The sequence below is a fragment of the Pelobates fuscus genome, chromosome 2 (genome assembly GCF_036172605.1).
Source record: "Pelobates fuscus isolate aPelFus1 chromosome 2, aPelFus1.pri, whole genome shotgun sequence".
Classification (NCBI taxonomy): domain Eukaryota; kingdom Metazoa; phylum Chordata; class Amphibia; order Anura; family Pelobatidae; genus Pelobates; species Pelobates fuscus.
The window spans coordinates 430,938,337-430,950,432 of NC_086318.1; the positions used below are offsets into that span (position 1 = coordinate 430,938,337).

General features: G+C 42.7%; 1 protein-coding gene across 2 annotated transcripts in view; it reads right to left on the reverse strand.

The window, feature by feature from the left end:
- GALNT14 (polypeptide N-acetylgalactosaminyltransferase 14) overlaps positions 1 to 12,096 on the reverse strand; it is a 555,349-nt gene that overhangs the window by 22,482 nt on the left and 520,771 nt on the right. For both annotated transcript variants that reach the window (XM_063444081.1, XM_063444080.1), the window contains exon 11: positions 1,935 to 2,027. In XM_063444081.1, the coding sequence (XP_063300151.1) occupies positions 1,935 to 2,027 (93 nt within the window). The remainder of the gene's footprint in view (positions 1 to 1,934; positions 2,028 to 12,096) is intronic.

The window sequence follows — 12,096 nt, forward strand, 5'->3', positions numbered from 1 at the left end:
ACTTGGGATAGGATAGACATCCTAGAATGCATTAACATCTGCACTGCAGAAAAATAAAAATCGGAGAAATTAATTATATGTTAACGTTCCCTACTCTCAGCAACTTTCGATCATGAATTTATTCAGTAAACCAGAAGTTGTAGATAATAGACAAGGGAACTGCATCTGTTAGTAAAAAAACAGGCAAACTGGAGAATACCTAAGCTGACAAATTTTTACGGTTCAGTTATTTTACCGTAGAATGTGCAATTCTCTTGTCAGTTCTCTCCATTTCTAGACTTTCTAAAGGGAACTTGTTGTGAAGAAATGAAATGACCTAAAATTGCTGAGATATACATTGAATACACCATATATAACAAAGATACATGATGTATGTCATCTAAAATATAGAGATTGACTCCCCTGTCCTGCGTTCCACCATTGCAAGCTTTGTGACTTCACATCACTCTGTTACTTTACTCCATAGTCAGCATTAGAAGTTCTGGTTAGGGAGTTATCACAGCACCCATAGAGCATGTGCTAAGGTTGCTATGCTTAGGAGAACATTAGGACCTCCTGTGGGTAGTCTTTTCTGCTCACCCTTGTTAGTCAATGTCTCGGTGGGACTAACCTGACTACAAGGCCATATTGAGAGCCCATTGGGCCAGGTGCTGACAATGATGATAGGCCTAATTATAGAATCGTATCGACAGAAAACACTAAAACAGTCATACCACCCAAATGTCATGTATCTGGTGGTGCTGGGGGGAAACTCACAGAATATAGCTTTAAGAAAACACATACCCTGTACTAATGTCTTACTTTCATCTTTCAAGTAAATTCACACCCACTAAAAGCAGTGTCTGATGAAGCAGGATTTTGGTGGGCAGTCAGTGGTGGGCGTAAAAAGGTGGGCTACTGATGCGAATCACGTAACCAGAACTGCCCACAAAATCTGCTGGAAGAATTAGATGGTCAGCCTGGCGTGAACGCATGATTGGCAGACTGGCCAACTAAGGAAATACTATGCAGACAGCACCCTGAACTTGGCATAAATGCGTCTAATAATGCACTCGCTCCACCCTTTCTAAGGACTGTCCCCTAACACTCATTTGTCCACTCCTCTCCTTACTGTCTTACTAGCAGCTTTACCTTAACTAATTTCATTATCATCCAGTCCTCACCAGTTTTGTTTCCTTACACCAACATGTGAAGAGTAGTGTAAAAAATATATATAAATATATATATATAAATATATATATATATTATTTTTTAAATGGGGCTATTCCATAGGCATGGGCCTGGAGCTGCAGCTCCATCGGCCCCTATTTTAACCCGGCCGTGCCTGACTAATCTATTTTTAAATAGGTTTTTCTCCTAATCTATACATTTGCTAGCAAAACTGCTAACACAGTGTATAGATAGATTTTTCTTGGATCAATCTAATGAGCATAAGATCGATGTTTGGGGTTAGTGAATAACCCAAAGTGTATTTTAAAATGTGAGCTAGGGTTGATAGACTGCCAACAGTAGCTTTAAGGGATATCTGTAGATACTGTACTAGCAGAGGGAGGAGCAGGGTCAATGAATAGGCGTGGCAGCTACAAAATCATTTTTCAACTGTGCATGCCCACCTGTGAAGGGACAGCCCACTGCGCATGCACAGCAGGATGACATACTGCTCAGAGGATGGCTGCCCAGGGCTGCCTAAACGCTGAGCGATTGCTTCCTATACAACAGGCGCATTTAAACATGTATCCACGCACACTTCTTCCTGACACAATGTGACAGTCTGTTTCCATGTCATGTGTTTGTGTTACAAAACGTAAATACAATCTGTAAATATGTTACTGTGGGCAGTATTGTGCCATACGTTAACCTCAGGTGATTGACCACATTAACTCCAAGAATTCACAAACTGATTTTCCATTCACTCTGCAGGAGGGAATACGTACTCTCCATATGGCCTCCCTTGAGCCGCCGGCCTTGCTGCATAGTAATGGTTTTTAAACTCGTCCATCCATACTTCAGCCGTGCGCTTGGTATTTCTGTAGAGTGACAGGGAAAAGACTGAGATTAGGAATTTTGTGTGTCACGCACGCTTTCTTCCAGTTGCATTTTACAGATAACTGTAACTACAGGTACCTCTCAGGAGGCACATTCCATTGCTTCCTATAAACGCTGTCTGAAACATTACTGCTACTGATAAGTCAACCGTGTTTATTGACACAAGGGTCTCCAGCGCAAACTAGGTGTCCAGCAGCCCTGAAAGACTAAACTCATTAAAATGGAAATAAGATTTTATAGAGTCCAATTTTCATCTGCCACGGTCAGTTACATGAATCATGTAGTTCATAAAAGGAAAAACAGGGAATTAATTTAAAAAGAAAAAAATGTTTACTTTTTATTTATTTACATTTTTCCCATCTCGATTTTTTTACTAGTTCAATAATTGAGCACAAAATGAAGCCAGGGACATCAGTACATACTGTCCATTTTCTCTCGTAAAGTGTAAACTCGTGCCCATAGCCGTATTATAATCAGACAAGTTCAGAATTGATATGCCCTTCACGGGTTCCGTGTCCCATTTTATTAAACAAAACAATGATGAGATATGTAGATAAAAGTATAACAAATGCCCTCTTTTTTACATGCCATACAATTCCAGTTACGTACTTTGCTTTTTCAAAGTTCTGGAATGCAGAAACACAGTAATCAAAAAAGGTGTTTATTCAGTAAACACCCAGTTGCAATGAATTAAAAAAACTGAACTGCGAAAATTAAGCCAATAGAGCTGATTTTTTAAACAAATCTACAGCTCAGATAAACGTCTGGCTCTGGGTACTACATTTTACAGTACGGTTTCCAATTCATGCACTTTGAATTTGCACACACTATATAAATTGGACCATCTTACACGTTGTTTTCATAAAATGATGATCAGTTTGCTCTGATGTAGAATATAATTTCTCTGTTAAGGGTCTGGTTTCTCCCTTGGGGTCTGACTGTAAAACGACTATAAAATCTTTCATCTCAGGATCCTACATGGCTCAATGTGCTCCATGATACCGAACGACAGCCTTGAAGAAGAGGAGTTAAGAAAGGCTCCAGGAATGCATTTTAAAGATGCATGATATTTACAATCATCAGGGGGCCGCACTCACCTGAACATGCATAAATGGGAGGCTGCTGGGGGCCAATTTATACAATACACAAGATCCAGCGCACTCACTTATCCACTAAACAGCAACTTCAATGTTGACAGATTTTTTTTTTTTTTTTTAAAAAACAGCTAGTTTAGGCAAAAATAATGGGGGTTTAGTTACAGTATAGGACCATACATTGCATAAACCTGCCACAACGTCAATGTACCCCATCTTTGGCAGGTCCTACTCTAACAGCCTAATGTCTGCTCTTATCAGATCAACCCACTTGGGGAAAAAAAATCCATCTGGGCTCTCTGCAGGTCAAGGCTAAACCTGTGACAGGGAGGGGTGCAAAACCAAGGAGTTGGCTAGACTCCCAAATATATATATATATATATATATATATAACCATCACGCACTGCAGGATGGCTGCCAATCATAACTAAGCTCAGCCAATAGATTTATTTCTGTAGCTTAAATACTAAGAAATCACAAAGCCAGGAAAATAGTGCATAAACCTGTCAATTATAGCTGGAAACAGTGACTCTACGGTTACAGTTATAAAAAAGTAAAAAAAAAAAAAATAAGGAAAAGACTGTCGTTACACAAAGTCATAACAATTAGCCCATTCACGCTGTTAGGACTTTTATTATGTCTTTGAACGGCATGGGCTTTAACGACATTATGACATAATGACATGTTTTAAAGGACCACTATAGTGCCAGGAAAACATACTCGTTTTCCTTGCACTATAGTGCCCTGAGGGTGCCCCCACCCTCAGGGTCCCCCTCCCGCCGGGCTCTGGAGAGAGGAAGGGGTTAAAATCTTACCTTTCTCCAGCGCCGGGCGGGGAGCTTTCCTTCTCCTCTCCTCCTTCCTAGCGACGTCATCGGCTGAATGCGCATGCGCGGCAGGAGGTTCATTGTAAATGCTTTCCTATGGACGCTGGCGTCTTCTCACTGTGATTTTCACAGTGAGAAGCACGCAAGCGCCTCTAGCGGCTGTCTATGAGACAGCCACTAGAGGCTGAATTAACCCTCAGTGTAAACAAAGCAGTTTCTCTGAAACTGCTATGTTTATAAAAAAAAGGGTTAACCCTAGCTGGACCAGGCACCCAGACCACTTCATTAAGCTGAAGTGGTCTGGGTGCCTATAGTGGTCCTTTAACATTGGTGCCAGTGTGGCCCCCAATAATCCTCACAAATTACGCTTACCTCTTACCTGATACGGGTGACTACCTGACAACCGAGGCAGTCCTCCTGCTGCCAGTCCAGAAAATCAGAATCATGTGATCATGATGACAACGTCATTACATGACTTGGATTGGTTGTTGTACTCGTGAGACATCGCTGAACTCTAACATGAGTGTTTCCGAGTAGTAAAATGAATAATGACAATGATATGATGGGTGAAGAATGCTCAACATACCTTGGGCTGACTACTTTTGCAAATGGTATGCCATGATGGGGTTACATATCATTCCTGTGCAGCCATATGGTCTCTAAGGCAGCATAGACTCTGCAAACCAAGATGGGAGAGGCCCATGTTTGACCTGTAACTTTCAAAACTGCCATGAAACCTGAGGGCATCATTCATATTAAATTATGTTTCATATGTGAATATTGGATGTGCAATGAAAGCTCTATTTCTCTTGAATAAAATGATATATAATAAGTGTGGGTACACTTAATATGAAAGAGGTAAATTATGGTTGAACAGACAGTCAAATTCAAGGTTGCGTTTTCGTTTAGAACTTGGACAATTGCCTCCGTCCTTAAGGGGTTCATAAATAGCAGTTTTGGAGTAATTTCGTTGTAAAAGCCAAAATAAACTCCTTTTCAGTCTATTAAATGAAGCTGATAATATTTACATTCTGAAAAAAATACCAGCAGCTTCCTTACAAATACTGACTAGCTGGGTATCATTAACATTATCACTAATTTAGTTTTGAACCAAAGTTTCAGAATGTCTGTGCACCTATGATAATGTTTCTGAACCTGTGAGGTTCTTATTGGATTATTGCCTAAATGCAATTCATTTAAGTTTAACACTTATTAAAACTTTGGTTGAATCAAGTTACCAGTGGATCTCTCTTTTCTTAAAGCTACAGTATTGATACTTAAAGGGACACTCCAGGCACCCAGACCACTTCTGCTCATTGGAGTGGTCTGGGTGCCAACTCCCACTACCCTTAACCCTGCAAGTGTAATTATTGCAGTTTTTCATAAACTGCAATAATTACATTGCAGGGTTAACTCCACCTCTAGTGGCTGTCTACTAGACAGCCACTAGAGGTCACTTCCTGGGTTCTAGCACAGGAAACCTGTGTGAGGACCTCCAGCGTCGCTCAAAACCCCATAGGAAAGCATTGAAATAATTTTTCAATGCTTTCCTATGGGGAGACGTAATGCGCATGCGCGGCATTTCCGCGCACGCGCATTAGGTCTCCTCGGCCGGTGGGCGGGATCAGTCTCGCCCACCGGCCGACACAATCACAAGGAGGAGTGTCGTGGAGGAGGAGACAGCGGCGAGGGACATTGCCGCTGCCTCAGGTAAGTCACTGAAGGGGTTTTCACCCCTTCAGTAACCGGGGATTGGGGGGTGGGAGGGAGAGGGACCCTCCAGTGCCAGGAAAACGGATCGTTTTCCTGGCACTGGAGTTTCCCTTTAAGGATTCTCCATTTCTTCACTAATGTAATTAGGGAGTTTACAAGCTGCAGTTGAGTTCCAACCCAAATCACCCCTAGTAGCGTAACAGAGTGCTAGGTAGATTGTCTGTGTGTGTCAGTAAGCATGTCTGCAATAACTTTGTGTGTGAGTGCCAATGACATTGTCGGTATGTGCCAGTGAGCTTGTTTGCAATAAGTTTGTGTGTGAGTGCCAGTGAGATTGTTGATGTGTGTCAGTGAGCATGTCTTCAATAAGTAAGTGTTTAAGTGCCAGTGAGATTGTATGTGTGTGTCAGTGAGCTTGTCAGCAATATGTTTGTGTGTGAGTGCCAGTGAGATTGTCGGTGTGTGTCAGTGAACTGGTGTGATTCATTCACGTGGAAAATGGTTTTTTTTTATGTATATATATATTTGCCGCAACGATGCCACACCAATAGATATTTGCAAGCGAGGGGCTGCAGATAAGTGACAATATAACAGCTCCCAAAGTACATAAATCTAAAAAAAAAAAAACACACTATGTGATGATTAATTATAGGACTAGATTAATTTTTCCCAGGGCTGCTTTCTGTTCCCAGTTCTGTCCTGTTCCCTACTGACAAAATGAAACATTCTACCAACAGATACACATATGTCCGCGTTTAAAATTAAAAGTTATGTTGTTAAAAAACATAGAGAGAAAGCTTTATCAAAAATGACTATAAAATACTGCTGTTTCCTTTACCTCTTTTGCAATGTACAAGAGCCGACACGGCTCAGTTTGTACACTGCTTCAAAATATCAACCAAAGGAAGGAAATAGAGCACGGCTGGCACTACGCCAATCAAATAGTCTCTCTGAGACCATCTGACTAAAAGAGCAGAATTTTACTTTCTTCTATGGCAGAGCCTCGAGTGGCTCTCATACTGACAGCTACTAGAGGCAAGATAACTCTGCAAAAGAAGCATTACGTTACTGCAGAACTGATATGTTTTCAATGGCAGGCTTAAAGGGGAAATGGCATCGAGACCACGTCATTGGGACGGTGTTCCTTTAATCTGTGAGATAATTGTGTCCACATAAAGTTATGTTACACTTCTTAATGGTATAAATTACAAATGCAATGTAACTACTTTATCATTAAGCAGGCAGATATATGTATTAAGATACAATGGAGTGGAATTAGGTTTACTGAAACTCTTACAATTTATGCAACATATGTCTGGAGGATGAAACCAGCCGTGCAAAACTGAAAAAGATGCCAAAAACCTAGACTTGTGAAGTGGATGAAAATGAGCGTTTTCTCATTACATATGCACCTTCTGTTCCATTTGCATGGGAAATTAACTATCGGCGGATGTAGTAAAAAAGCAGAGAAAGCGTTTTTGCACATTAAAGGCACACCTGTGCAGCTATATATTGTTCTATACATTTATTTTGCTTCAAATTTTACTCAGCAACGGGATAGGGAACAACATCTGTTCATAATATGTAATCAAGCTATGGCATTATACTGGTAAGAAGTGTAACGAGAGAGGTGGGGATATGGAATAGCCTGTAGGCAGAAAGGGTAGGCACTGCTAAAGTGAAGGGATTTAAACATGAGAAAACCAGGGAGCAAACATGGACACCAGACATCAAGGTCCAGACAGCATGTGAAGGTTCAAACATCATGTAAAATATATATAAAACATGAAAAACGTAGTCAAATATAAATAAATAGACCTGAATCTCCAACCATACCTGTAACAACTGTTAACATTTACTTATCCTGTATGTTTTATGGCATGACGGCACAAAAGGTAGATCCCAGATATGGATGTAGAACTACAACTCCCATGAGGCTTTGCATGTCTTTAGAATGCTTTAGTATGACAAAGCATCATGGAAGTTGTAGTTTTAAAACATCTGAGTATCTACCTTTTGGACACCCCTTGTTTAATGGCCTTAACCCCTTAAGGACACATGACATGTGTGACATGTCACGATTCCCTTTCATTCCAGAAGTTTGGTCCTTAAGGGGTTAAAGGGACACTATAGTCATCTGAACAACTTTAGCTTAATAAAGCAGTTTTGGTGTATAGGACATGCCCCTGCAGCCTCACTGCTCAATCCTCTGCCATTTAGGAGTTAAATCCATTTGTTTATGAACCCTAGTTACACCTCCCTGCATGTGACTTGCACAGCCTTCCATAAACACTTCCTGTAAAGAGAGCACTATTTAGGCTTTCTTTATTGCAAGTTCTGTTTAATTAAGATTTTCTTATCCCCTGCTATGTTAATAGCTTGCTAGACCCTGCAAGAGCCTCCTGTATGTGATTTAAATTCAATTTAGAGATTGAGATACAATTATTTAAGGTAAATTACATCTGTTTGAAAGTGAAACCAGTTTTTTTTTTTCATGCAGGCTCTGTCAATCATAGCCAGGGGAGGTGTGGCTAGGGCTGCATAAACAGAAACAAAGTGATTTAACTCCTAAATGACAGTGAATTGAGCAGTGAAATTGCAGGGGAATGATCTATACACTAAAACTGCTTTATTTAGCTAAAGTAATTTAGGTGACTATAGTGGTCCTTTAATGTATTATTTTTGAGCAAGCCATTACATTTTTTTTAAATATTAAAAATATATCACATTTATAAAAATTACCAATACATCAAAACATATATTAAAATATTTAAATCATTTTTGAATTATAAAATCACTTGAAAAGTGTATCCTATCATTTTAAATGTATATTATTTTTTCTGGTGAAACACATTCAAATAAACCAATTTATATAGAGGGGTGTCACGCACTTCCAGAAACAAATGGGGTTTAATGCCAGAAGCTAACCCCCGTACACTAACAGATTGGTGAGGCTGTCAACGAAAGCATTGCGAGAAACACAGCCAGCTGTTCAGTCCAAATGCTTCATGCTATCTAACAGACAGAGGGGCATGCAGCAAAATTCTGTTCCCAAGCACGCCCTTCAGACAGTTACGTTGCGGAACAATATACTAGTTACCTTTCTTTTTATACCAGGCAGCTGCATTGAGTAAAAATATATAAATATATTGATAAATAAAATGCATAATTAAAAAAAAAAAACACCATTACCCTCTGGCCCACTCCACTACCTGTAGAGAGGCCCCTGTAGCAACAACTATAGAGTAGAATACATGGTAGACTAGATACAAAGTCTCTATGTATAAGTGTGCTTCAATTACAGTGTTCAACCAACAGATGGCGCTATACCCCAGAATGTTCCTGTGGATGTTTGTGGCCGTACCTCAGTGTGTGTTTTCAAGCTTTTCCAATATCTAAAGCCCTGCACCTCATCGACAATGAACATTTAACACTTATTAATGTCATATTCATCCAAACTGAACAGTGATAGTTGGCTCAGGGCATCCGGCTGGATGAACTTGATCTGTAATCATTCACTGAGCTGTAGTAGTTGCGTTGCTTACAATATTCTGAATATTCTCAATATTCTGGCAAAACTAAAAAAAGTTCCAATCAAAAGAATTTTCCAAATTAGATCTACACCAGGGGTGGCAAACATGTATCTCTCCAGCAGTGGTGTCTCTAGGATTCATTTTTAGGGGGGGCACATGGTGGGCCAGGGACAAAAGTACCACAATTTGACCCCGCCCCTGCCGCATGTTAAGCCCGGCCCCCCGACACAATGTGTTTTTTTTTTTAATAATCCATGGTGGAGGATTCATTATTTTCCACCAGGGATTATTAAAAAACAAACACATTTCCCTTAATAGTGCCATAGTTACTGTAACGGATCACCTGGCACCCCGACTTGGTACCTCCGTTAAAGGATGCTCCTAGTGCTTCCTGAGGACTCCAAGCACTCTGGCAGACACCATAATCACCGAATCCAAGAAACCTTTAAATTCTCCCAAGCGTATGAATGCTGTATTTGAATAGGAACCATATGAATAGGCTTGTACCCCTAGCAGTCAACTGGAACAGCATACAATAAATCCTTCCCCCAATAATGAGACGACACATCACTTTGAGGTTAAAACAGGAACTCTGGACTGGCTCATCCAGCCTGGCTTTTATTACACTAATCCACATACAGGCCACACCCAGGGGGAGGCATAAAATAACCAATCACATACATGGTTCAGCCCACACATCCCCTCCCCTCAGATAACATTAAACTCAATTATCCGGTACACTTTTTCAGCCAAGTTCTGGATGTACCCCAAAACCCGGGGGTACACCTTTAAATCCAGCATCGCTGGATAGCCCTTATTCAGGGGGACAACATATCCAAAATTCAAGTAATTCGGATGAATGGTTCGTGAGATATGGGGTTCCAAAGATTTGACCGACCGCATGGGTAAAGTATCCGAAAACAGTTCCATGCATTTTGGCCCTGCGGTCGGTCACAAACAAGGGAATGAAAACAGGCGAATTGCCTGTGTTATAGAGCCTGGAGAGGGTTTGAATGAATTCCCTTGTTTATGGGGTTCTTTCTACCGAACGGCGGGTCATTCGGTAGTTTCCATACGAATTTCTGGAAGTATGGAGGTCTCAGCGGTGTTTGCCTAGTCAAGTGTCCGATTTTAGTTCCAGACACTCGACGGCAAAACACCGCTGTTCGGTAGTTTAAGATGGCCGCCGCCACGTGTTTGTTTCCCGAATGGCGGCCACCCAGAGGACAAAGAATACATTACACGGATTGCCAATTACCCGTTTGCAACATTGTTGCAAACTGTAATTGGAGGCACACTTATTCCTGGGTGGTCTGGTTGTTCGGTAGTTTCACTCAATATAATAAATGGAGTGATTCTACCGAACAATCAGATGAATGCTGCATACATATCCCAGGTTAAACTTAATACACATATAATATTACAGGCAGTACACTAGAATATGTATCACAGTCTTAAAGGGACAGTAGTCCCAAAAGTCCCAATATGTCCATAGATGCTGTTAAAAGGGCCAGTAGCAGCAATATACAGTACAATATGCCCCAAATAACCCAGGGGCCATAGTCAGCAGGTAGGAGGCTAGCAAACAGGCTTCTCCAGGGCCCGGTGGCGAGGTTGGTTTCGCCACATTTCTCCCCTTTTCCAAACAGACTAACAGGGTACCTGACCTCTTGCCGGTCAGTGCCCTTGTTAGTCCAGCAGCCCACCCACAAAACAGAAACAGCAGTACAGCCCACCCACAATAAATGGTTACTACACCTGAGTAAGAGAAAAACTTGTCCAGGTCCAGGTGCCTCACCATGGCTGTGTGGGGGACTGGTAGGCTGTTTTGGTGGGTTGCTGAGTGGGCAGAGCCCAGCGGTACTCTGCCCTGGTGCCAGCACTACCCCGGGAGTAGTCTGGTTGGAGCCTTGCTGGAGACCGACTGCCTCCCCTTTAGCTGCGCAGCTCTGCTGCTGGAGACCGACTGTCTCCCCTTGAGTTACACAGCTCTGCTGCTGGAGACCGACTGTCTCCCCTTTAGTTACACAGCTCTGCTGCTGGAGACAGACTGTCTCCCCTTTGGCTAAACAGCCCTGTTGTGGGGGGGCAGGACCGACCGTCCCTACCCCCTGTGCTGGAAGTGCAGAGACCACGGTCCCATCTGCACAGGTGTGGGGCTTACAGTCTCCCCCTGGTACATTAAGCTGTCGCTGGGGAGAGGTGGTAACCAGCTCCTCTCCCATTAGAACACTCTGCCCATCGATGATCCGTCGCTGGGGAGAGGTGGTAACAATCTCCTCTCCCATGCCTACTTTCAGTCTTTGTGGAGGGAGACCGACTGTCTCTCCTCCCAATTCAGTGTCCTGCTGCTGGGGAATAGAGACTGGGCTCTCTATTCCCAAACAATCATGCTGCTGCTGGGGGGTAGGACCAACTACCTCTGCCCCCTGTAACTCAGCCTTCCGCTGGGGAGGGAGGACGCTGCTCTCCTCTCCCTGCACTTCACACTGCCTTCCCGGCATATCACTCTGCTGCTGGGGGGAAGGACCAACTACCTCTGCCCCCTGTAACTCAGCCTGCCGCTGGGGAATGGAGACTGGGCTCCCAATTCCCTGTGATTCACACTGCCGCTGGGGAATGGAGACTGGGCTCCCAATTCCCAACAAATCACACTGCCGCTGGGGAGGGAGGATGGCCCCTTCAGCTCCCTGTAACTTGGGCGCAGAGACCACGGTCCCATCTGCGCTGGTGAGGGGTTTTCTGTCTCCCCTTGGTGGGTTAGGTTGTCGGTGGGGAGAGGGGGTATCAGGCGCCTCTCCCTGCACTGTAGACTGCCGCTGGGGATCAGGGCTGACCCTCTGTACTCCCTGTAGGCAGGGCGCAGAGACCACAGTCCCATCT